At 44.5% G+C, this 27,955-nt stretch overlaps 1 protein-coding gene across 1 annotated transcript in view; it reads right to left on the reverse strand.

Annotated features, from left to right (window-relative positions):
* Nucleotides 1-27,955, reverse strand: part of LOC130331910 (transcription factor Sox-6-like) — a gene marked incomplete in the record, with an annotated part of 403,713 nt that overhangs the window by 141,184 nt on the left and 234,574 nt on the right. Inside the window, 1 exon segment of the mRNA XM_056553725.1 lies at nucleotides 22,321-22,410. Coding sequence (XP_056409700.1) covers nucleotides 22,321-22,410 — 90 coding nt within the window.

Raw genomic sequence — 27,955 nt, forward strand, 5'->3', positions numbered from 1 at the left:
GGGAGCAGTGATGTCACCTCCTGTATAATATATATATGTGATATCTGGAGAGCAGTGATGTCACCTCCTGTATAATATATATATATATGATATATGGAGAGCAGTGATGTCACCTCCTGTATAATATATATATATGATATCTGGAGAGCAGTGATGTCACCTCCTGTATATATATATATATATATATATATATATATATATATGATATCTGGAGAGCCGTGATGTCACCTCCTGTATAATATATATATGAGATCTGGAGATCTGGAGAGCAGTGATGTCCCCTCCTGTATAATATATATATGATATCTGGAGAGCAGTGATGTCACCTCCTGTATAATATATATATGATATCTGGAGAGCAGTGATGTCACCTCCTGTATAATATATATATATCTGGAGAGCAGTGATGTCACCTCCTGTATAATATATATATGATATCTGGAGAGCAGTGATGTCACCTCCTGTATAATATATATATGATATCTGGGGAGCAGTGATGTCACCTCCTGTATAATATATATATGATATCTGGAGAGCAGTGATGTCACCTCCTGTATAATATATATATGATATCTGGAGAGCAGTGATGTCACCTCCTGTATAATATATATATGATATCTGGAGAGCAGTGATGTCACCTCCTGTATAATATATATATATATATATATGATATCTGGGGAGCAGTGATGTCACCTCCTGTATAATATATATATATATGATATCTGGAGAGCAGTGATGTCACTTCCTGTATAATATATATATATATATATGATATCTGAGGAGCAGTGATGTCACCTCCTGTATAATATATATATATGATATCTGGAGAGCAGTGATGTCCCCTCCTGTATAATATATGATATCTGGAGAGCAGTGATGTCACCTCCTGTATAATATATATATGATATCTGGAGAGCAGTGATGTCACCTCCTGTATAATATATATATATATGATATCTGGAGAGCAGTGATGTCACCTCCTGTATAATATATATATATATATGATATCTGGAGAGCAGTGATGTCACCTCCTGTATAATGTATAATATATATATATATATATATCTGGAGAGCAGTGATGTCACCTCCTATATAATATATATATATATGATATCTGGAGAGCAGTGATGTCACCTCCTGTATAATATATATATATGATATCTGGAGAGCAGTGATGTCACCTCCTGTATAATATATATATATGATATCTGGAGAGCAGTGATGTCACCTCCTGTATAATATACATATGATATCTGGAGAGCAGTGATGTCACCTCCTGTATAATATATATATGATATCTGGAGAGCAGTGATGTCACCTCCTGTATAATATATATATGATATCTGGAGAGCAGTGATGTCACCTCCTGTATAATATATATATGATATCTGGAGAGCAGTGATGTCACCTCCTGTATAATATATATATGATATCTGGAGAGCAGTGATGTCACCTCCTGTATAATATATATATATATATATATATATATATATATGATATCTGGAGAGCAGTGATGTCACCTCCTGTATAATATATATATATATGATATCTGGGGAGCAGTGATGTCACCTCCTGTATATATATATATATATGATATCTGGAGAGCAGTGATGTCACCTCCTGTATAATATATATATATGATATCTGGAGAGCAGTGATGTCACCTGTATAATATATATATATATGATATCTGGAGAGCAGTGATGTCACCTCCTGTATAATATGTATATATGATATCTGGAGAGCAGTGATGTCACCTCCTGTATAATATGTATATATGATATCTGGAGAGCAGTGATGTCACCTCCTGTATAATATATATATATGATATCTGGAGAGCAGTGATGTCACCTCCTGTATAATATATATATATATATATATATATATATATCTGGGGAGCAGTGATGTCACCTCCTGTATAATATATATATATATGATATCTGGAGAGCAGTGATGTCACCTGTATAATATATATATATATGATATCTGGAGAGCAGGGATGTCACCTCCTGTATAATATATATATATGATATCTGGAGAGCAGTGATGTCACCTCCTGTATAATATATATATATGATATCTGGGGAGCAGTGATGTCACCTCCTGTATAATATATATATGATATCTGGAGAGCAGTGATGTCACCTCCTGTATAATATATATATGATATCTGGAGAGCAGTGATGTCACCTCCTGTATAATATATATATATATATATATATATATATATATATGATATCTGGAGAGCAGTGATGTCACCTCCTGTATAATATATATATATATGATATCTGGGGAGCAGTGATGTCACCTCCTGTATATATATATATATATATATATATATATATATATATGATATCTGGAGAGCAGTGATGTCACCTCCTGTATAATATATATATATATGATATCTGGAGAGCAGTGATGTCACCTGTATAATATATATATATATGATATCTGGAGAGCAGTGATGTCACCTCCTGTATAATATGTATATATGATATCTGGAGAGCAGTGATGTCACCTGTATAATATATATATATGATATCTGGAGAGCAGTGATGTCACCTCCTGTATAATATATATATGATATCTGGAGAGCAGTGATGTCACCTCCTGTATAATATATATATATGATATCTGGAGAGCAGTGATGTCACCTCCTGTATAATATATATATATATATATATATATATATATATCTGGGGAGCAGTGATGTCACCTCCTGTATAATATATATATATATGATATCTGGAGAGCAGTGATGTCACCTGTATAATATATATATATATGATATCTGGAGAGCAGGGATGTCACCTCCTGTATAATATATATATATGATATCTGGAGAGCAGTGATGTCACCTCCTGTATAATATATATATATGATATCTGGAGAGCAGTGATGTCACCTCCTGTATAATATATATATATGATATCTGGAGAGCAGTGATGTCACCTCCTGTATAATATATATATATATGATATCTGGGGAGCAGTGATGTCACCTCCTGTATATATATATATATATATATATATATATATATATATATGATATCTGGAGAGCAGTGATGTCACCTCCTGTATAATATATATATGATATCTGGAGTGCAGTGATGTCACCTCCTGTATAATATATATATGATATCTGGAGAGCAGTGATGTCACCTCCTGTATAATATATATATGATATCTGGAGTGCAGTGATGTCACCTCCTGTATAATATATATATGATATCTGGAGAGCAGTGATGTCACCTCCTGTATAATATATATATATATGATATCTGGGGAGCAGTGATGTCACCTCCTGTATAATATATATATATGATATCTGGAGAGCAGTGATGTCACCTCCTGTATAATATATATATGATATCTGGAGAGCAGTGATGTCACCTCCTGTATAATATATATATATGATATCTGGAGAGCAGTGATGTCACCTCCTGTATAATATATATATATGATATCTGGAGAGCAGTGATGTCACCTCCTGTATAATATATATATATATATGATATCTGGAGAGCAGTGATGTCACCTGTATAATATATATATATATGATATCTGGAGAGCAGTGATGTCACCTCCTGTATAATATGTATATATGATATCTGGAGAGCAGTGATGTCACCTGTATAATATATATATATATGATATCTGGAGAGCAGTGATGTCACCTCCTGTATAATATATATATATGATATCTGGAGAGCAGTGATGTCACCTCCTGTATAATATATATATATGATATCTGGAGAGCAGTGATGTCACCTCCTGTATAATATATATGATATCTGGAGAGCAGTGATGTCACCTCCTGTATAATATATATATGATATCTGGAGTGCAGTGATGTCACCTCCTGTATAATATATATATGATATCTGGAGAGCAGTGATGTCACCTCCTGTATAATATATATATGATATCTGGAGTGCAGTGATGTCACCTCCTGTATAATATATATATGATATCTGGAGAGCAGTGATGTCACCTCCTGTATAATATATATATGATATCTGGAGTGCAGTGATGTCACCTCCTGTATAATATATATATGATATCTGGAGAGCAGTGATGTCACTTGTCACATGGTTCCTGACATTTGGGGAAGGTGAATCCCTGGATATGAGGATCCCCTCCCCATGCAGGACGCATCGATCGGACACATTTTGCGCCTTGGTCTTTACAGTAATTCGGTATTTCACAATAGATAAGAAGCTGAGTCGGAGCTGGAGGTGAAATGCTGTCGCCGTGGTCGGAGTTCAGAGGCCCAGGTTGCGCCATTCTCTGTGACATTGCGCCTCGCAGAGCACATCACATCCCCTCAGATGTTCCCACTTCACACGCTGGGATCGGCATTTAGCATTTACTGCGTTTTTTTTTTTTGTTTTTTCCATCTTTCAAATGTCACAAAAAAAGAAAGTCTGCAGCAAAGAAAAAAAAACAGAGGAGACAACTGAAGGGATGAGACAATGAGCGGAGGGTCCGGGAGATGAAAGGCACTTTGTGATGTCCGAGCCGCAGCGTCACCCTCAAATCCAAACGCTATTCGCAACTCTTTCTACTCCAAAGGCCCCAAACGCATCACAGGATAAAAGCTTCAGTGGAAAACAAACACAAAGCGGCTATTCTGCGCGCACAACAGCTGAAGCCATACGATGGAGTTCTGAATGACTTTCTAACACCAGAAATCTGTCCTGTCTTTGTCTGGGCATCAGATCGCCATTGTGGACGCGTCCATACGCCTCTCCGCTCCCTCCTCTGCTGACAACTTTATAAATGCTTCCATTGTGTTCCAGCAGTGAGTGCGGCAAACAGCGCTGCAGTGCAAAGTAACCAGGCCGCAGGTGCCCCCCGATCACCTCTACTGTGGTGTAGCGCCATCCCCAGGACCGACCCCTCCTCTGCTTGCTGTCAGTGAATGGTTCCATACACACTATGCATCATTCAAGGATTTTGCCGCAGTTCTGGACATGCATTTGCGCTAATTCCTCTCCTGTTTACGCAGAGCGGTTACTTACCTTTTCCACATGCAGTCTCGAAAATTCTGCAAAACGGCATAGGGCAGAGATTTTTTACTGCTACCTTGATACATTGAGTAAAAATCACATACAGCCCCTCTTTTGGGTACTAACTTGATGTTGTGCTCCCCTGGGTACGCTTCTCCTGCTCAGTGTCGCCCCCTTTTTTAAATTGTACGTCCCATTCAGTATACAGTATAGGGGGCGCTCCAACATTGTATTGGATAAACTGTAATATTTCTTCTCTGATCACTACCTCACGCTTTTGACACTCTGCAGAACAGCCGCGGGCACCAGGACCCACTCAACTGCCAAATGCTGTTAAAATTGTGAAATTTGGGCCCGTGGGCTCCACCTGTATAAACATTCCAAAAATCCAAATCATGTTTGCAAAAAAAATATTTTGCTATTATAATCTTGAAGAAAATACAATAAACTTCATCAGGGGTGACTCCTGAGGCTGCAACATTTACAGAAGGAGAGGGACGTGCGGCGTTCGTCTTCTGTCACACACCAGCGCCAAGGACTTGGCTACATTATCGCGTAACGCTTCAGATTAGATGAATTATACAAACAATCAGATATTGAGCGCAAGTGGACAATTGTGACCTAAAATATTCTTGTCACTTCAGAATCATATCCCGACGTCTTTCCCCCTTCTAAAAAAAAAAAATCAGGGGACATAAGATCATACCTGAGTGAGTGGTCTTGATTTATGACATCCTCTTGGCTCTATCTGTTCTGTATGATTTTGTCTTACGTCCCCTGATTAACTCTGTCTTTTTTCATGGGATTGGGGGGGGGGGGGGGGGAGATGCGTCGGGATAGGATTGTGAAACTGTAGGAATTTTTGTTAGAGTCACAACTGTCTCACAGACAAAAAGTAACTGTCTAACAAAAAGTAAGAAAACTTTACAAAAATAAAAACCTCTATCACCCCAGTCTGACACATACTGGAAATCTAGTGATAAAATGCAGCGTTGCCTCTGGAAGCCTTTATGTTGGGCATTTTTTATCTGGAGGAAGTGGTGACCCCTACGAGCCGCGTACAAATAGCAGCACAGTTCTGGGGGTCATGTGGTTTTCATTTATTCCAATAAAATCATAAATAACAACAATAACTGAAAAACATGGCTGACTTCTTCCAAAAACAGCGCCACACCTGTTCCCAGGCTTTGTGTGGTATTGCAGCACCACTTCATTTAAGTAAATGACCCTGAGGTGTGGACGGTGGTGGCGCTGTATCTGGAAGAAAGAAAGTCGCTCCGTTTTTTCGCATATCTGCCGTACTGCAAGTTAAACTGATATTTTTTCAAATAAATTGTTTGAAATTTTTGCTGAATCTTATTTGCACCTCCAGGAGACGGGATCTGTGTCATTTTTTTTTTACAGCGCTGTTAATCATGGCCGCCTCTGAGCTGTCACATAAAATCATCAGAAGAGACTGGGATTCGAGTGGGGGTCGCGTCTCCTGCCGACGCTGGTGGCCATATTGATAATGTTCGCGCCCCATTCTGTTCTCTAATCACCCAACGAGCAGCATCACAATATCATAAATAATAAAGATGCCGTTAGCGGCATTAGCACAATGTACGGTAATGTTCCCAGTGCCATTGTGCAGACACTTAGACATCATAATGGAGCATTAAGGAATAAATGTCCGTGAATGGGACTTGCGGGGGGTTAACTATAACTCGCGGGTTGTGCGATGATCACATTGGCCGCATCACGCGGCGGCTCATGGCTTATTATACATGCATATGGCCAATTATGGGGATATAATTGTGGAAATGGCAAACAGATTGCCGTGCGAGTCATTGTGTGGAGAGGCCGCGCTGATGGAAGCTGAGGATGGCGCCGCGTTATGAGATGCTTAGTGTCCTTCATCTACAAATGTGTCTCCATAAATACTGCCGAGGGTGGAAACAATGAGGATCAAGAGCGCACTTGTTACCCTGAGTGGAGTGCCCAACAACTTCGCAGCGCACAAAAGAGGCTGCGACAGAAAAAAAAGACGACTCATCGCAGCACTCAAGGTAGCGGCATTGTTTCCATAGATACTACAGAGTCAACGCTACTAAGTGACAACTAACAAGAGGAAAGTAACTCCACTGCCTGCCGTCTGATTGGAGAAAAGAATGGCGGCAAATCCAGAAAAACTATTATACACTAATACATAGAAATAAAATACATAAATATGGAAATAACCAGGTGAAGTGATCAGGCAGCGCAGATAAACAGTAAGGGCTCTGGGATAATACTTATCTCAAAGCAATCGCTTATTATGTTGGAGAAATCAAGTGACTACGCTTAGGTAAAAGGACAGTGCTCTGAGGTAAAAGGACAGTGCCCTGAGGTAAAAAGACAGTGCCCTGAGGTAAAAAGACAGTGCCCTGAGGTAAAAGGACAGTGCCCTGAGGTAAAAGGACAGTGCTCTGAGGTAAAAGGACAGTGCTCTGAGGTAAAAGGACAGTGCTCTGAGGTAAAAAGACAGTGCCCTGAGGTAAAAGGACAGTGCCCTGAGGTAAAAAGACAGTGCCCTGAGGTAAAAAGACAGTGCCCTGAGGTAAAAGGACAGTGCCCTGAGGTAAAAGGACAGTGCTCTGAGGTAAAAAGACAGTGCCCTGAGGTAAAAGGACAGTGCCCTGAGGTAAAAGGACCGTGCCCTGAGGTAAAAGGACCGTGCCCTGAGGTAAAAGGACCGTGCCCTGAGGTAAAAGGACAGTGCCCTGAGGTAAAAGGACCGTGCCCTGAGGTAAAAGGACCGTGCCCTGAGGTAAAAGGACAGTGCCCTGAGGTAAAAGGACAGTGCTCTGAGGTAAAAGGACAGTGCTCTGAGGTAAAAAGACAGTGCCCTGAGGTAAAAGGACAGTGCCCTGAGGTAAAAAGACAGTGCCCTGAGGTAAAAAGACAGTGCCCTGAGGTAAAAAGACAGTGCCCTGAGGTAAAAGGACAGTGCCCTGAGGTAAAAGGACAGTGCTCTGAGGTAAAAAGACAGTGCCCTGAGGTAAAAGGACCGTGCCCTGAGGTAAAAAGACAGTGCCCTGAGGTAAAAGGACCGTGCCCTGAGGTAAAAGGACAGTGCCCTGAGGTAAAAGGACAGTGCTCTGAGGTAAAAGGACCGTGCCCTGAGGTAAAAGGACCGTGCCCTGAGGTAAAAGGACCGTGCCCTGAGGTAAAAGGACAGTGCCCTGAGGTAAAAGGACAGTGCCCTGAGGTAAAAGGACAGTGCCCTGAGGTAAAAGGACAGTGCCCTGAGGTAAAAGGACCGTGCCCTGAGGTAAAAGGACAGTGCCCTGAGGTAAAAAGACAGTGCCCTGAGGTAAAAAGACAGTGCCCTGAGGTAAAAAGACAGTGCCCTGAGGTAAAAAGACAGTGCCCTGAGGTAAAAAGACAGTGCCCTGAGGTAAAAAGACAGTGCCCTGAGGTAAAAGGACAGTGCTCTGAGGTAAAAAGACAGTGCTCTGAGGTAAAAAGACAGTGCTCTGAGGTAAAAGGACAGTGCTCTGAGGTAAAAAGACAGTGCTCTGAGGTAAAAAGACAGTGCTCTGAGGTAAAAAGACAGTGCTCTGAGGTAATAGGACAGTGCTCTGAGGTAAAAAGACAGTGCTCTGAGGTAATAGGACAGTGCTCTGAGGTAAAAAGGCAGTGCTCTGAGGTAATAGGACAGTGCTCTGAGGTAATAGGACAGTGCTCTGAGGTAATACGTCAATGCTCTGAGATAATAAGTCAGTCTTCTAATAGGTCAGCGCTCTGAGATAACAATTCTGGCCCCAGAGATGACAGCATATTCCGATCTTTGTTGGAAGGACTGATTAGGAAAGCCAATGTGGAATGTCATGAGATCAGGCGACAGAGCAGACAGGAGCCTCACGGTATTCTCCTTTCTATAAGCATGACCAACCAGTAATCCAGAATATCCCAGTCCGCTGGGATTACACCGTCCTATAACATGAAGCAGATTGTGTGGAGTAATCGTGCAGCAGGGAGGCAGCTGCGCAATAACCGCACTGCAGCTCATTAAAGTGACCGTGTTTAGTAATTGTTACCAGGAGAAAAAAATCTCGGGGCTGACCTCTCCTGCCAAAGGAAAATAAAAGTTCACACCTGGAAAAGTCCTCCTCTCCTATTGGCTGCTGCAGCGCGGCGCTGATCAGGACACCTGTATTTACATAGTGTGCCTGGATCGCATTAGGAGAAATTCTTCATTTGTGCTTATTGAAAACTTTTACATTTAGGCAGAAATCTAATACGGCTGGAGCGGCTGCCAACCAAGCACGGCACTACCAGGGGAGGAGCGATGTATATCGTACTGCTGAGCCACAGGACAGTGTAAAGTCCCCAGCACCATGCCAAATAATAACCGTCACCAATTCACTAAAATACACTGCAGCACACAAGGGACGGACACAGAAAGAAACTCCAAAACGCATCATAATACCCTGATCTACCATAAGATTCCAAAGACTTAGCACAAACCTTGACCTACCATAAGATCACCAAGATTAAGCACAGAGCCCTGACCTACCATAATATCACCAAGACTGAGCACAGAGCCCTGACCTACCATAATATCACCAAGACTGAGCACAGAGCCCTGACCTACAGTATCACCAAGACTGAGCACGAAGCCCTGATCTACCATAAGATCACCAAGATTAAGCACAGAGCCCTGACCTACCATAATATCACCAAGATTAAGCACAGAGCACTGACCTACCATAAGATCACCAAGACTAAGCACAGAGCCCTGACCTACCATAAGATCACCAAGATTAAGCACAGAGCACTGACCTACCATAAGATCACCAAGACTAAGCACAGAGCCCTGACCTACCATAAGATCACCAAGACTAAGCACAGAGCCCTGACCTACCATAAGATCACCAAGACTGAGCACAGAGCCCTGACCTACCATAAAATCACCAAGATTAAGCACAGAGCCCTGACCTACCATAATATCACCAAGATTAAGCACAGAGCCCTGACCTACCATAAGATCACCAAGATTAAGCACAGAGCCCTGACCTACCATAAGATCACCAAGATTAAGCACAGAGCCCTGACCTACCATAAGATCACCAAGACTGAGCACAGAGCCCTGACGTACCATAAGATCACCAAGATTAAGCACAGAGCCCTGACCTACCATAATATCACCAAGATTAAGCACAGAGCACTGACCTACCATAATATCACCAAGATTAAGCACAGAGCACTGACCTACCATAAGATCACCAAGACTAAGAACAGAGCCCTGACCTACCATAAGATCACCAAGACTGAGCACAGAGCCCTGACCTACCATAAGATCAACAAGATTGAGCACAGAGCCCTGACCTACCATAAGATCACCAAGACTAAGGACAGAGCCCTGACCTACCATAAGATCACCAAGATTGAGCACAGAGCCCTGACCTACCATAAGATCACCAAGACTAAGCACAGAGCCCTGACCTACCATAAGATCACCAAGATTAAGCACAGAGCCCTGACCTACCATAATATCACCAAGATTAAGCACAGAGCCCTGACCTACCATAAGATCACCAAGACTAAGCACAGAGCCCTGACCTACCATAAGATCACCAAGACTGAGCACAGAGCCCTGACCTACCATAATATCACCAAGACTGAGCACAGAGCCCTGACCTACCATAAGATCACCAAGACTGAGCACAGAGCCCTGACCTACCATAATATCACCAAGACTGAGCACAGAGCCCTGACCTACCATAATATCACCAAGACTGAGCACAGAGCCCTGACCTACCATAATATCACCAAGACTAAGCACAGAGCCCTGACCTACTATAATATCACCAAGACTGAGCACAGAGCCCTGACCTACCATAAGATCACCAAGACTGAGCACAGAGCCCTGACCTACCATAATATCTCCAAGACTGAGCACAGAGCCCTGACCTACCATAATATCACCAAGACTGAGCACAGAGCCCTGACCTACCATAATATCACCAAGACTGAGCACAGAGCCCTGACCTACCATAAGATCACCAAGACTAAGCACAGAGCCCTGACCTACCATAAGATCACCAAGACTGAGCACAGAGCCCTGACCTACCATAAGATCACCAAGACTGAGCACAGAGCCCTGACCTACCATAATATCACCAAGACTGAGCACAGACCCCTGACCTACCATAATATCACCAAGACTAAGCACAGAGCCCTGACCTACCATAATATCACCAAGACTGAGGACAGAGCCCTGACCTACAGTATCACCAAGACTGAGCACGAAGCCCTGATCTACCATAAGATCACCAAGACTGAGCACAGAGCCCTGACCTACAGTATCACCAAGACTGAGCACAAAGCCCTGATCTACCATAAGATCACCAAGACTGAGCACAGAGCCCTGACCTACCATAATATCACCAAGACTGAGCACAGAGCCCTGACCTACCAAAAGATCACCAAGACTGAGCACAGAGCCCTGACTTACCATAATATCACCAAGACTGAGCACAGAGCCCCGACTTACCATAAGATCACCAAGACTGAGCACAGAGCCCTGACCTACCATAATATCACCAAGACTGAGCACAGAGCCCTGACCTACCATAAGATCACCAAGACTGAGCACAGAGCCCTGACTTACCATAATATCACCAAGACTGAGTACAGAGCCCTGACCTACCAAAAGATCACCAAGACTGAGCACAGAGCCCTGACCTACCATAATATCACCAAGACTGAGCACAGAGCCCTGACCTACCATATCACCAAGACTGAGCACAGAGCCCTGACCTACCATAATATCACCAAGACTGAGCACAGAGCCCTGACCTACTATAATATCACCAAGACTGAGCACAGAGCCCTGACCTACCATAAGATCACCAAGACTGAGCACAGAGCCCTGATCTACCATAAGATCACCAAGACTAAGCACAGAGCCCTGACCTACCATAATATCACCAAGACTGAGCACAGAGCTCTGACCTACCATAATATCACCAAGACTGAGCACAGAGCCCTGGCCTACCATAAGATCACCAAGACTGAGCACAGAGCCCTGACCTACCATAAGATCACCAAGATTGAGCACAGAGCCCTGACCTACCATAATATCACCAAGACTGAGCACAGAGCCCTGACCTACCATAATATCACCAAGACTGAGCACAGAGCCCTGACCTACCATAAGATCACCAAGACTGAGCACAGAGCCCTGACCTACCATAATATCACCAAGACTGAGCACAGAGCCCTGACCTACCATAAGATCACCAAGACTGAGCACAGAGCCCTGACCTACCATAATATCACCAAGACTAAGCACAGAGCCCTGACCTACCATAAGATCACCAAGATTGAGCACAGAGCCCTGACCTACCATAAGATCACCAAGACTGAGCACAGAGCCCTGACCTACCATAAGATCACCAAGATTGAGCACAGAGCCCTGACCTACCATAAGATCACCAAGACTGAGCACAGAGCCCTGACCTACCATAAGATCACCAAGACTGAGCACAGAGCCCTGACCTACCATAAGATCACCAAGACTGAGCACAGAGCCCTGACCTACCATAAGATCACCAAGACCATAATCGGATCCTTGAGACTTTTAAAATGGCGTAAATCCTCTGATCTAATACTTATCGGGAATGATGGGGGTTTTGCTCTATGTGACAGTAACCAATCAGATCCCTTCTGATCTGGACACTGATTGGTTGTGCTGGGCAGGATTCCACCACATGATCCCCCACAGGACGCAGGAGCTTTTATGTTATTTGTACAACAGCGCGGTGTCCTATTATAAATCTGAGGCACGTCCCTCCACACACAGCGGCTGTGAAACCTCATCATTTAATACAAATTATCTACGGCCGCCGATCTTTACTGAAAATCCTCCCTATAAAACACAGGACATTAACGCAAACGCGTGGCCGCGACTTCTGTGTAATTGTTAATGTAAACGCGCAGAGAATAAACATTTTAGATTTTATTGTAGTTTTATTGTAGTAAATGTACAATTTAATTTAAAAATCATAAAAATGTCAGACGACGAAGGGCGGCCGTAAAATCGTGGCATTATTCACTGCGCCGGAGTCCAGGTCTGCGCAGAACAATTGACAGAATTTACAGGAAACCAAATCCTAATTATTTGTGGTGTCCGCAACGCCTCCTGCGACAAATAATTGATATTTACATGAAACCTTATTTCTTATTTATATTAATGTCGACAGGAGAAATAATAAAACTGGGAATTAATGTCGCCCCCGTTCCTTCCAGAAATCCGAAGATCAGAAATCTGCCTGGAAAAATTATGACAAAGGGAAAGCGACGGCGAGCATGCGTGTGTGTATACGTGTGTGCGTACGAGTGTATGTGTATTGTATACAAACATATATAAACATAAATTACACATAGCTTATATATACACACACATATAATACACAAATATATAGTCATATAAACATATACAATATATACTTACACACAAACTACATATAAGTACACCGTTATTATACACATATACATAGATAATATACACACACATATACATAGATAATATATACTCCTATAAACATATACAATATATACTTACACACAAACTACATATAAGTACACTGTTATTATACACATATACATAGATAATATACACACACATATAATATACACACACACATAATATACACACACATAATATACACACACACATAATATACACACACATAATATACACACACACATAATATACACACACACATAATATACACACACACATAATATACACACACACATAATATACACACACACATAATATATACAAACACACATAATATATACAAACACACATAATATACACACACATATAATATACACACACATAATATAATATATACACACACAAATAATATATACACACACATAATACCGTATATATATATACACACACATAATACCGTATATATATATACACACACATATAATATATACACACACACATATAATATATACACACAATATACACACATATATAATATACACACACATATAATATACACACACATATAATATACACACACATATAATATACACACATATAATATACACACATATATAATATACACACACATATAATATACACACATATATAATATACACACATATAATATACACACATATATAATATACACACACATATAATATACACACATATATAATATACACACATATATAATATACACACATATATAATATACACACATATATAATATACACACACATATAATATACACACACATATAATATACACACATATAATATACACACATATATAATATACACACACATATAATATACACACATATATAATATACACACATATAATATACACACATATATAATATACACACACATATAATATACACACATATATAATATACACACATATATAATATACACACATATATAATATACACACATATATAATATACACACATATATAATATACACACATATATAATATACACACATATATAATATACACACACATATAATATACACACACACACAATATACACACACACACATATAATATATATACACACATATAATATACACACACATATAATATACACACATATATAATATACACACATATAATATACACACATATATAATATACACATATATAATTTTTTTTTTACTCTTTTCGCTATTACGCAATCTGCAAATCAGCCATTTTTTGGAACAAAAGGGCCGGGTTCACACTGCGTTTTCGCCTCCATTACAGAACGTTTCCCTTTGCTGGATGCAAAAATATAGCAAACTGCGCTATTGTGTACGCCAAAGTCACAATTCATTTTGTTTGATAATGTAAGCCAATGAAAATGAATCTGATCCTTTTTAGCGTCCATTTATGCCGTGCTTCCCAACCAAAGTGCCTCCAGCTGTTGTAAAACTACAACTCCCAGCATGCCCAGGCATGCTGGGAGTTGTAGTTTTGCAGCAGCTGGAGGCACAATGATTAGGAAACACTGCATTAATGTACCAATTTTTTGTCTTTTTAAGTATATAAAAGATATACAATAAATAGAACCAAAACGTGTGGACGGAAAAAGTCCCCCAAAAAATGTAAATTTTTTTTTTAGGCATTATCCTAATTTTACAGCGAATTCCCCCGGTTTTGCAGTTGAACATAATTGTCTGTTTTTGAGCCATAAGCCTTATAACAAACACATATAGTGGATGTAGCAGAGCCATGTTTGTCAGATGTGTCACAGATGTAGTATCAGACCCAATAGTTCACACAGGTGCAGATGTAGCAGAGCTGAGGTCCGCGCACAGTGAATTGACCGCGTGTAGACCCCCACCACAGCCGACACATGTACACCGAGCAGATGGGAGACAACAATCACTTTGTAGAGGTTGTCGGTATAGCGGGCGCGGCGCCGGCGTCTCCACATTCCTGCAGGAATCAAGTGCATGTTAAGTATCAGCGCTGATTATTTAATCAGAGGAGGCAGCGTCTTGGCCCCGGACTCATCTGGTGACGGATAATATTTTCCTCATAAAATAATTGTGCACCTGTTGTGATGGAAGACGCTCAACAAATGTGAAGGGGAAGACAAGAGGCGGGTGCTGGGAGCCTACGAATACCCCAGAACGGGGCAGATCTTCTGCAGGAGGGGGCACTGGGGGGTGCAGATATGGAGGGTCCATTCTAAAGCTTACGTCAAGCAGAAGGCTATAAGGCCGGGTTCACATGGCGCAGTTCTTTCACGTTTTTTTTATTATTATTTTTTTAAACGTACAATAAAAGCTGAAATAGTCTTCCGTGAATTGCCACAGTTTTGCGCTGTTGTGGCAGAAACGGGTCAAAAACCGCAGCGATTGATGGTAAAAAGGAAAGCCCTGACCTGCAAAGTGCTGAATAAACGCACCGTCTGAGCGCAGTCCTGTCCTTCACATCTCACCATGATCGGTGGCCGTTCCCGCAGCACATACAAGGGCGTTATACAGAAGAGACAACGCGCATCACATGACTTCAATAAACAACAGGGAACTACATAACTCTACATATAACTAACAGTCTGATCATTTGACATCCAATAATCCAGAGTCTCACATTCCGGCATTTGTGTTCAGCACGGAATAATGATGTGAACGGTCACCAGAATCGGAGGGGAGATTCTGGGCTGGTCTAAAGGCTTCTCTATGACCATCTGATAATCCAGAATATCTAATATTCCTGCAACTATCAGGTCCCACTGACACCAGACTAAAGGAATGCCACTGTATATTACAGATAATCTAATATGAAGCAGAGACAAGGCAGGAAGACCTGGAGAGTGCAGGTTATAGGAGGAGCAGGAGATCCCAGAAGTCTCTGCAGCAGTGAGGAGATCTCACAGAGCGCTGGATATAAAGGAGGCGAGTGATCCCAGCAGCCTCTTCGGCAGTGAGAAGATCTCAGGGAGCCGGGCTACAGGAGAGGCAGGAGATCCCAGGAGCCTCTGTGGCAGTGAGAAGATCTAGGGGAGCATGGGCTACAGGAGAGGCAGGAGATCCCAGGAGCCTCTGCGGCAGTGAGAAGATCTCAGGGAGCCGGGCTACAGGAGAGGCAGGAGATCCCAGGAGCCTCTGTGGCAGTGAGAAGATCTAGGGGAGCATGGGCTACAGGAGAGGCAGGAGATCCCAGGAGCCTCTGCGGCAGTGAGAAGATCTAGGGGAGCATGGGCTACAGGAGAGGCAGGAGATCCCAGGAGCCTCTGCGGCAGTGAGAAGATCTCAGGGAGCATGGGCTACAGGAGAGGCAGGAGATCCCAGGAACCTCTGCGGCAGTGAGGAGATTCCAGGAAGCATGGGCTACAGGAGAGGCAGGAGATCCCAGGAGCCTCTGCGGCAGTGAGAAGATCTAGGGGAGCATGGGCTACAGGAGAGGCAGGAGATCCCAGGAGCCTCTGCGGCAGTGAGAAGATCTAGGGGAGCATGGGCTACAGGAGAGGCAGGAGATCCCAGGAGCCTCTGCGGCAGTGAGAAGATCTCAGGGAGCATGGGCTACAGGAGAGGCAGGAGATCCCAGGAACCTCTGCGGCAGTGAGGAGATTCCAGGAAGCACGGGCTACAGGAGAGGCAGGAGATCCCAGGAGCCTCTGCGGCAGTGAGGAGATTCCAGGAAGCACGGGCTACAGGAGAGGCAGGAGATCCCAGGAGCCTCTGCGGCAGTGACGAGATTCCAGGAAGCACGGGCTACAGGAGAGGCAGGAGATCCCAGGAGACTCTGTGACAGTGAGGAGATTCCAGGAAGCACGGGCTACAGAAGAGGCAGGAGATCCCAGGAGCCTCTGCGGCAGTGACGAGATTCCAGGAAGAACGGGCTACAGGAGAGGCAGGAGATCCCAGGAGCCTCTGCACCAGCAAGGAATTCATAGGGAGTTCTGATTATAAGGGGCAGGAGATCCCAAGAGCCTCTGCGGCAGTGAGGAGATCCCAGGAAGCACGGGCTACAGGAGAGGCAGGAGATCCCAGGAAGCACGGGCTACAGGAGAGGCAGGAGATCCCCAGAGCCTCTGCACCAGTGAGGAGATCCTGGAGTGCTGGTTATAGAGAATGGTGGATGATCACAGTAGTCTCTTAGACAGTGAGAAAATCCCTGGGAGGACTGGCTACAAAAGAGACAGGAGATGCAATAGCCTCTGCAGCAGCAAAGGAGATCATAGGAAGTTTTGGTTATAAAAGGCAGGAGATGCAAAGGAACACCAGCTACAGGAGAGGCAGGAGATCCCAGGAGCCTCTGCGGCAGTGAGAAGATCTAGGGGAGCATGGGCTACAGGAGAGGCAGGAGATCCCAGGAGCCTCTGCGGCAGTGAGAAGATCTAGGGGAGCATGGGCTACAGGAGAGGCAGGAGATCCCAGGAGCCTCTGCGGCAGTGAGGAGATTCCAGGAAGCACGGGCTACAGGAGAGGCAGGAGATCCCAGGAGCCTCTGCGGCAGTGAGGAGATTCCTGGAAGCACGGGCTACAGGAGAGGCAGGAGATCCCAGGAGACTTTGTGACAGTGAGGAGATTCCAGGAAGCACGGGCTACAGGAGAGGCAGGAGATCCCAGGAGCCTCTGCGGCAGTGACGAGATTCCAGGAAGCACGGGCTACAGGAGAGGCAGGAGATCCCAGGAGACTCTGTGACAGTGAGGAGATTCCAGGAAGCACGGGCTACAGAAGAGGCAGGAGATCCCAGGAGCCTCTGCGGCAGTGACGAGATTCCAGGAAGAACGGGCTACAGGAGAGGCAGGAGATCCCAGGAGCCTCTGCACCAGCAAGGAATTCATAGGGAGTTCTGATTATAAGGGGCAGGAGATCCCAAGAGCCTCTGTGGCAGTGAGGAGATCCCAGGAAGCACGGGCTACAGGAGAGGCAGGAGATCCCAGGAAGCACGGGCTACAGGAGAGGCAGGAGATCCCCAGAGCCTCTGCAACAGTGAGGAGATCCTGGAGTGCTGGTTATAGAGAATGGTGGATGATCACAGTAGTCTCTTAGACAGTGAGAAAATCCCTGGGAGGACTGGCTACAAAAGAGACAGGAGATGCAATAGCCTCTGCAGCAGCAAAGGAGATCATAGGAAGTTTTGGTTATAAAAGGCAGGAGATGCAAAGGAACACCAGCTATAGGAGAGGCAAGAGATCCCAAGAGCCTTTGCAGCAGTGAGGATATCCTGGGAAGCACTGATTATATAGGAGGCAGGAGATCCCAGCACCTCTGCAGCAGTGAAAAGATCCCCGGAGCACTGGTGAAGGGTCCCTGGTCAGTGTGGTTCCTAGCAGCGATCCTGTGAACAGGTTGTGAATGTTGTTGGTTGGGCCGCCAGTGATCATGTGACCACAAACGGTTAGATCATTGCTGCTGTCATACTAATGTAATAGTGCGAGGCATGCTGGGAGTCCTTGGGATCAACATACAATGGTACTTGATATAAAGTCACAAACATATATATATATATTTGTATCTCTATCCAGTATTTGTATCCTAAGGTGAAATAAAGAGGTTATGCCCCCCCCCCCCCCCCATCGCTGCGCTTCTGAGATATTAATACAGAGTAAAAACATTCCCAACTATGGCTGTCAGCAGAATTTGCATGCCGAAGTGTTTATGGCAGACGGAAATGATCCACAATACTGGAGCTAACTACATTATTTTTTATGCTAATTACAGCGGCAGCTCATTTGCATGCTAATTTTTCACTACAAAAAACTCTTTAAGCAGGAGTAAAGCAAGACAGCTGCATCCAAGTCATAGGCCTCCGTACCCTGTGAGCGACGACGCACAGCCCGAATCCACATGCATGAGAATGCTACCTCACACCACACGGCCGAGGAGAACGGTAGAGCGAATGTTCAGGACGCCACAGAGAAGACCATAATAATAAGTCACCTACTAATGGCTATAATTACTGCAACATAGGAATGGGATCTGACAAAAAAATATGAAATATAAAAAGGAAAATTAAATAAAAAAATAAAACATCTGAATACAAACAACAAAAAAGCTGAAAATAAGAATATAAAAAAAAGAAAAATCTGACTACAAACAACAACAAAAAACTTTAAAATAAGAATATTAGGGAAGAGAAATCTAAGGAGAAAAAAAATGAAAATAAAAATATGAAAAAGGGGAATTCAACTAAAAATTTGAAAAAGGTGTTATTTAGAAAAATCTTAATATATAAAACAAAAGAAAATGAAATAGAACATTAAGAAAATGGTAAATATATAAACACTACACAGTATAAACATGGGAAAAAAAAGAATAAAAACATAATCTAAATGTATGTGTGTGTATATATATATATATATATATAGCTCAGCCTCTAAGTATAAAGGCGGCACCCTGGTTGGAGAAGAAGCGCAGTTTGTTGGTTTGTTGTACTTTTCGGATGTTTGTTTTTTTTCCATAGATTTCAATAGGTTTCATAAAAAAGTATAAAAAAATGTAATAAATGAATATAAAAGCCGAGAGTCGTCGTGTGATGGGTGAAATATCAGCCGGGGCTCAGCAGGATACACGTCGTGTACACGGGATTCACTGGATTTTGTCATTTTTCTTTGTTTCTATGTTTTATATTTGATTTCTCCTCAGTGAATAATCTGGATAAATGTATAAGGTCTCTGAGGAGTTACCTGCAGACAAGTGCGTCACCTCTACCGCCCCCTGTGCTAAATAGAATAACAGCACACTGTTCATCCCATATGACATCACTGATCCCCTGCCTCATCACTGATCCCCTGTCACATCACTGATCCCCTGTCACATCACTGATCCATTGTGACATCACTGATCCCCTGCGTCATCACTGATCCCCTGCGTCATCACTGATCCCCTGCCTCTTCACTGATCCCCTGCCTCTTCACTGATCCCCTGCCTCTTCACTGATCCCCTGCCTCTTCACTGATCCCCTGCCTCTTCACTGATCCCCTGCCTCTTCACTGATCCCCTGCCTCTTCACTGATCCCCTGCCTCTTCACTGATCCCCTGCCTCTTCACTGATCCCCTGCCTCTTCACTGATCCCCTGCCTCTTCACTGATCCCCTGCCTCTTCACTGATCCCCTGCCTCTTCACTGATCCCCTGCCTCTTCACTGATCCCCTGCCTCTTCACTGATCCCCTGCCTCTTCACTGATCCCCTGCCTCTTCACTGATCCCCTGCCTCTTCACTGATCCCCTGCCTCTTCACTGATCCCCTGCCTCTTCACTGATCCCCTGCCTCTTCACTGATCCCCTGCCTCTTCACTGATCCCCTGCCTCTTCACTGATCCCCTGCCTCTTCACTGATCCCCTGCCTCTTCACTGATCCCCTGCCTCATCACTGATCCCCTGCCTCATCACTGATCCCCTGCCTCATCACTGATCCCCTGCCTCATCACTGATCCCCTGCCTCATCACTGATCTCCCGTCACATCACTGATCCCCTGTCACATCACTGATCCCGTCACATCACTGATCCCGTCACATCATTTATCCCGTCACATCACTTATCCCGTCACATCACTTATCCCGTCACATCACTTATCCCGTCACATCACTTATCCCCTGTCACATCACTTATCCCCTGTCAAATCACTGATCCCCTGTCACATCACTGATCCATTGTGACATCACTGATCCCCTGTGTCATCACTGATCCCCTGTGTCATCACTGGTCCCCTAAGACATCCCTGGTCCCCTAAGACATCACTGGTCCCCTAAGACATCACTGATCCCTTGTGAAATCACTGATCCCTTGTGACATCACTGATCCCCTGTGTCATCACTGATCCCATGACATCACTGACCCCCTAAGACATCACTGGTCCCCTAAGACATCACTGATCCCTTGTGACATCACTGATCCCTTGTGTCATCACTGATCCCCTGTCACATCACTGATCCTTTGTCACATCACTGTTCCCCTGTGACATCACTGATCCCTTGTGACATCACTGATCCCCTGTGACATCACTGATCCCCTGTGACATCACTGATCCCCTGTGACATCACTGATCCCCTGTGTCATCACTGATCCCCTGTGTCATCACTGATCCCCTGTGTCATCACTGATCCCCTGTGTCATCACTGATCCCGTGACATCACTGATCCCATGTGACATCACTGATCCCGTCACATCACTGATCCCGTCACATCACTGATCCCGTCACATCACTGATCCCGTCACATCACTGATCCAGTCACATCACTGATCCCCTAAGACATCACTGATCCCCTAAGACATCACTGATCCCCTAAGACATCACTGATCCCCTAAGACATCACTGATCCCCTGTGTCATCACTGATCCCGTGTCATCACTGATCCCGTGACATCACTGATCCCCTAAGACATCACTGATCCCTTGTAACATCACTGATCCCATGTGACATCACTGATCCCATGTGACATCACTGATCCCTTGTAACATCACTGATCCCATGTGACATCACTGATCCCATGTGACATCACTGATCCCATGTGACATCACTGATCCCATGTGACATCACTGATCCCATGTGACATCACTGATCCCATGTGACATCACTGATCCCATGTGACATCACTGATCCCATGTGACATCACTGATCCCATGTGACATCACTGATCCCATGTGACATCACTGATCCCATGTGTCATCACTGATCCCCTGTGACATCACTGATCCCCTGTGACATCACTGATCCCCTGTGACATCACTGATCCCCTGTGACATCACTGACTAGCACCCTCCAGTTACAAATAAGTTGACGTCACGTGTTCCCATGGATGTTCTTTATTTCGCCTTTGTTGCTCTTACCTTTGATCTCCCCGAGAAGTTCACTGGTGTTTAATCGCTCCATCTTCTCCTTCCAGTCTTTAGAAAGAAGCTTCTCCATACAGGAGGGGTCTGAGGAGAGAAGAGGATGAAGCAGTTATTACAATATATTATTTTTGTTAATGTTATTATTAAATTATGATTTTTGTTATACCTTTATATGCTATTATTATACTGTTATTATTCACCTGATTGTGTTACGTTATGTAACCCAAGAATGACAGGAGCGGCTGACATCACATAGAGCAGCAGACTGAGCGGGGAGCATCTGCTTCACTGGACGCCACCACCGCTCTCCATGACTCCGCTCAGGCTCTTCTTATAGCACAGATTAGTGACACGTCATTACCGCATATATGAATATAAATAATCCATTCAGCCAATCACTGCTAAGGAGGGGTGGCCGGGGACAATCCACTCAATCCACACAAAGGCTGATTAATAGAAAACACTACAAAGAATCAACAATCCGTCCTGAGGGTCAACAATTCCTCATGAATGAACATTCCATCTGAACCAACAATCCCGTCCTGAACACCTACAATCCCGTCCTGAACACCTACAACCCCGTCCTGAACACCTACAACCCCGTCCTGAACACCTACAACCCCGTCCTGAACACCTACAATCCCGTCCTGAACACCTACAACCCCATCCTGAACACCTACAATCCTGTCCTGAACACCTACAATCCTGTCCTGAACACCTACAATCCCGTCCTGAACACCTACAATCCCGTCCTGAACACCTACAATCCCGTCCTGAACACCTACAACCCCGTCCTGAACACCTACAACCCCGTCCTGAACACCTACAACCCCGTCCTGAACACCTACAACCCCGTCCTGAACACATACAATCACGTCCTGAACACCTACAATCACGTCCTGTACACCTACAATCTCGTCCTGTACACCTACAATCTCGTCCTGAACACCTACAATCCCGTCCTGAACACCTACAATCCCGTCCTGAACACCTACAACCCTGTCCTGAACACCTACAACCCCGTCCTGAACACCTACAACCCTGTCCTGAACACCTACAACCCCGTCCTGAACACCTACAATCCCGTCCTGAACACCTACAATCCTGTCCTGAGTGGACCATTAGAACTCGGTGGTATTTAAATCTGTTTATACCCGTTTCTGGCATCTACTATTCGGGCCATATAGAAGAGTAAAGTTCTAGCATTATAATATTTACTACAATAAGTTTTATTTCTTAGAATATAGAAATGTTCTTATGGTTGTCAAAAAGCACAAAGTTGTTCCCTATCCACATAATGGGGGAGGGCAATCTAATCGCTGGGGCTCTGACTGCTGGGACCTCCAATGATACCAATACTCATCCTGTTCCATTCATTTCCTATAGGAGCCGCAGAGATCGCTGAACCCTGTATTCAGCTCCCATAGAGGATAAATGGAGTCATAATAATAATTCCTTTATATTATTTTATCTGTAGAGAGGACAATGTGATGTTCTGCAGATCTATAGTGAGGACAGAGCAATGTTCTGCAGATCTGTAGAGAGGACAGAGCAATGTTCTGCAGATCTGTAGTGAGGACAGAGCAATGTTCTGCAGATCTATAGTGAGGACAGAGCAATGTTCTGTAGATCTGTAGTGAGGACAGAGCAATGTTCTGCAGATCTGTAGTGAGGACAGAGCAATGTTCTGCAGATCTGTAGAGAGGACAGAGCAATGTTCTGCAGATCTGTAGTGAGGACAGAGCAATGTTCTGCAGATCTATAGTGAGGACAGAGCAATGTTCTGTAGATCTGTAGTGAGGACAGAGCAATGTTCTGCAGATCTGTAGTGAGGACAGAGCAATGTTCTGCAGATCTGTAGAGAGGACAGAGCAATGTTCTGCAGATCTGTAGTGAGGACAGAGCAATGTTCTGTAGATCTGTAGTGAGGACAGAGCAATGTTCTGCAGATCTGTAGTGAGGACAGAGCAATGTTCTGTAGATCTGTAGTGAGGACAGAGCAATGTTCTGCAGATCTGTAGAGAGGACAGAGCAATGTTCTGCAGATCTGTAGTGAGGACAGAGCAATGTTCTGCAGATCTGTAGAGAGGACAGAGCAATGTTCTGCAGATCTGTAGTGAGGACAGAGCAATGTTCTGCAGATCTGTAGAGAGGACAGAGCAATGTTCTGCAGATCTGTAGTGAGGACAGAGCAATGTTCTGTAGATCTGTAGTGAGGACAGAGCAATGTTCTGCAGATCTGTAGTGAGGACAGAGCAATGTTCTGCAGATCTGTAGAGAGGACAGAGCAATGTTCTGCAGATCTGTAGTGAGGACAGAGCAATGTTCTGTAGATCTGTAGTGAGGACAGAGCAATGTTCTGCAGATCTGTAGAGAGGACAGAGCAATGTTCTGCAGATCTGTAGTGAGGACAGAGCAATGTTCTGCAGATCTGTAGTGAGGATAGAGCGATGTTCTGCAGATCTGTAGTGAGGACAGAGCGATGTTCTGCAGATCTGTAGTGAGGACAGAGCGATGTTCTGCAGACATGCAGGGAGGTGAGTGGTGTAATCATCTGCAGCTCAGTACATCATCCTGGGTTACAGGTTTCTATCTCTCTGGATGATACATTATAAGATTTGAACATAAAGCTATAAATCAGATCAGTTTAAAGGGATACCGCCCCATAAATTGAAGTGATAATTGATGCCAGATTGATGCTGGTGCTGAGGACAGGATCAGACTGAGGGGCTCACAGGGGTCGGGGGGTTTATCAGCTGTCATCTTCACCTGAGCCATCGCACTATAAATCTGCAATGCTACAACCAGAGGTCAGGTACAAAGCTAGGGGTCGGCCGGCACCTGAGCTCCGGGGTGGGGGCCCCTGTAGGGTGCGGAGAATAATTACAATTATTACACAGATCAGTCCAGGAATGATCGGAATCCACTGCTGGTGCTAGAACCTGATAAGAGGAGAACATGTGGGATTATCACCGACATTCCTCTCCTAACAGAAGCCAGCCTCACCCGGAGATCACCCCCATCATCCTCCGCAGGGACTGTCACACAGGTAGAGCAGTCTGGATGTGGCCCCCATGTCACAGTCCTAAAATGTATTCTGAAATTATCTAGTAAGATTATTATTAGTACTTATCATATATTATACTTCCAGGAGATCGCTATCAGCAAAACAACAAATACTGGAACAACTCCATTTGTTGTCCTGCCTACATCAGGGTCAGGGTGTTATGCCTTTTTTCTAGGCAGGGCATTATGTCTTCCTCTGGGGCAGGGTGTTCCGTCTTCTTCGGGGGCAGGGTTTTTAGGTCTTCTTTAGGGGAAGGGTTTTTAGGTCTTCTTCGGGGGCAGGGTTTTAGGTCTTCTTTAGGGGAAGGGTTTTTAGGTCTTCTTCGGGGGCAGGGTTTTAGGTCTTCGGGGGCAGGGTGTTCTGTCTTCTTCAGGGTAAGGGTGTTCCATCTTCTTCGGGGGCAGGGTGTTAGGTCTTCAACATGCTATCCCCAAGGAATAAACAAAAGGCTGGTCGCAAGTTATACAGAATACCCCATCCCCAAGGAATATTGAACACCCGGCGCCCCAAGAATACCAAACATTTGTTCTCAGAGGAACACAGAACATGCTGCCACCAAGGAATGCAGACCCTGCCCCCGAGGAATACTTAAGCTGCCGAGGAAGGCGGAACACCCTGCCCCCTCCCCCCCCGAGGATGGCGGAACACCCTGCCCCCCCGAGGAAGGCGGAACACCCTGCCCCCCCGAGGAGGGCGGAACACCCTACCCCTCCGAGGAAGGCGGAACACCCTGACCCCCCCCCCCCCCCCCCGAGGAAGGCGGAACACCCTGACCCCCCCCCCCCCCCCCCCGAGGAAGGCGGAACACCCTGACCCCCCCCCCCCCCCCCCCGAGGAAGGCGGAACACCCTGACCCCCCCCCCCCCCCCCCCCGAGGAAGGCAGAACACCCTGACCCCCCCCCCCCCCCCCCCGAGGAAGGCAGAACACCCTGCCCCTCCCCCCCCCCCGAGGAAGGCGGAACACCCTGCCCCTCCCCCCCCCCCCCCCCCGAGGAAGGCGGAACACCCTTCCCCCCCCCGCGGAAGGCGGAACACCCTTCCCCCCCCCCCCCCCCTGCGGAAGGCGGAACACCCTTCCCCCCCCCCCCCCCCGAGGAACGCGGAACACCCTGCCCCCCCCCGAAGAAGGCGGAACACCCTGCCCCCGAGGAAGGCGGAACACCAATCATTAGGAAACATTATGGGGGAGATCAAAACCTGTGTACAGGAAAAGTTGCTGAGTTGACCATAGCAACCAATCAGATTGCTTCTTTCTTCTTTAAAAAGGCCTCTGAAAAGTGAAAGTAGTGATCTGATTGGTTGCTATGGGCAACTCAGCAACTTTTCCTCTGGACAGGTTTTGATAAATGTCCCCTATATTATTTCTTATTATTTGATCAGCCTGTAATAACAAGGGAATTTTCCCTAACCAGTGGATCTGCTCACTTTCCTCCATATTCACAAGGCTCCGCCTACACGTCACATGAATCTTAAATATTTACCCATCTTCTGAAGATTTTGCCCTCAGATACAAGGCAAGATATCACACACTCCTAAAACTTACAATTTATACAATGTTTATTCAAGATCAACAAACAGAAATGAGGCCGTTCCTGTCCGCGGCGCGTCTGGCTCTAAGATCCCGCGGCCTCATTAGCAGCAAATGACATTGTAATGCTTGGGACGGCATAACCTGTCAGAGGATCAGCGTCCGGCGACCTTACATCCTGCATTTGTACATGAAAAAAATAATAAAAACATGATTTACCATTTGCTTAAATAATCTCATTAGTGTCTATAAAATGGGTCAGCGACAGAATTCTCGCCATTCGCATGTTTTGTCTGAGTGTAGATTTTTTTTTCTTTCTACAGTAGAAACACACATAAAAAGAAAACGTAAACGGGAAAGTATAGCCGGCGAACATCAAAGCGCCAAATGTCAACCCTTATTATTTCAAATCAGCTTTGACTTTTAAAGACTTAATAAACTGCCACAGTGCGCGGAGCCCTATTTATATCAATGAAAATAATGATCGCGCCTCGTGGCTGCTCTGCTTAATGAGTCGACTGTTCCTCTAGAACCGGGATGCGATGTTTGGAAAAGGAACCGCACAAATGAGATCATGTGACACTTCGCCAAAGTCGCCACCGAAGCTTGTTTCTCCAATTTTCACTTTCCATAAAAAACGCTACACTTTGCGATGTCTACTTAAACAGTATGCAGGAACTGTAAAGGAACGTTGTGAAATTGCGTAACCATGGAGTCGAAAACTTTTCCAGAGGTGAAGCCGAAAGCTGTTGGACCAGTTAACATCCCACACCTCCCAATATGATGATGTCATCAATATCACCCTGGACCAACAGCCAATCACTGTTCACATCACACACCTCCCAATATGATGATGTCATCAATATCACCCTGGACCAACAGCCAATCACTGTTCACATCCCACACCTCCCAATATGATGATGTCATCAATATCACCCTGGACCAACAGCCAATCACTGTTAACATCACACACCTCCCAATATGATGATGTCATCAATATCACCCTGGACCAACAGCCAATCACTGTTCACAT

This window comes from Hyla sarda, unplaced genomic scaffold (assembly GCF_029499605.1).
Source record: "Hyla sarda isolate aHylSar1 unplaced genomic scaffold, aHylSar1.hap1 scaffold_36, whole genome shotgun sequence".
Taxonomy (NCBI): Eukaryota; Metazoa; Chordata; class Amphibia; order Anura; family Hylidae; genus Hyla; species Hyla sarda.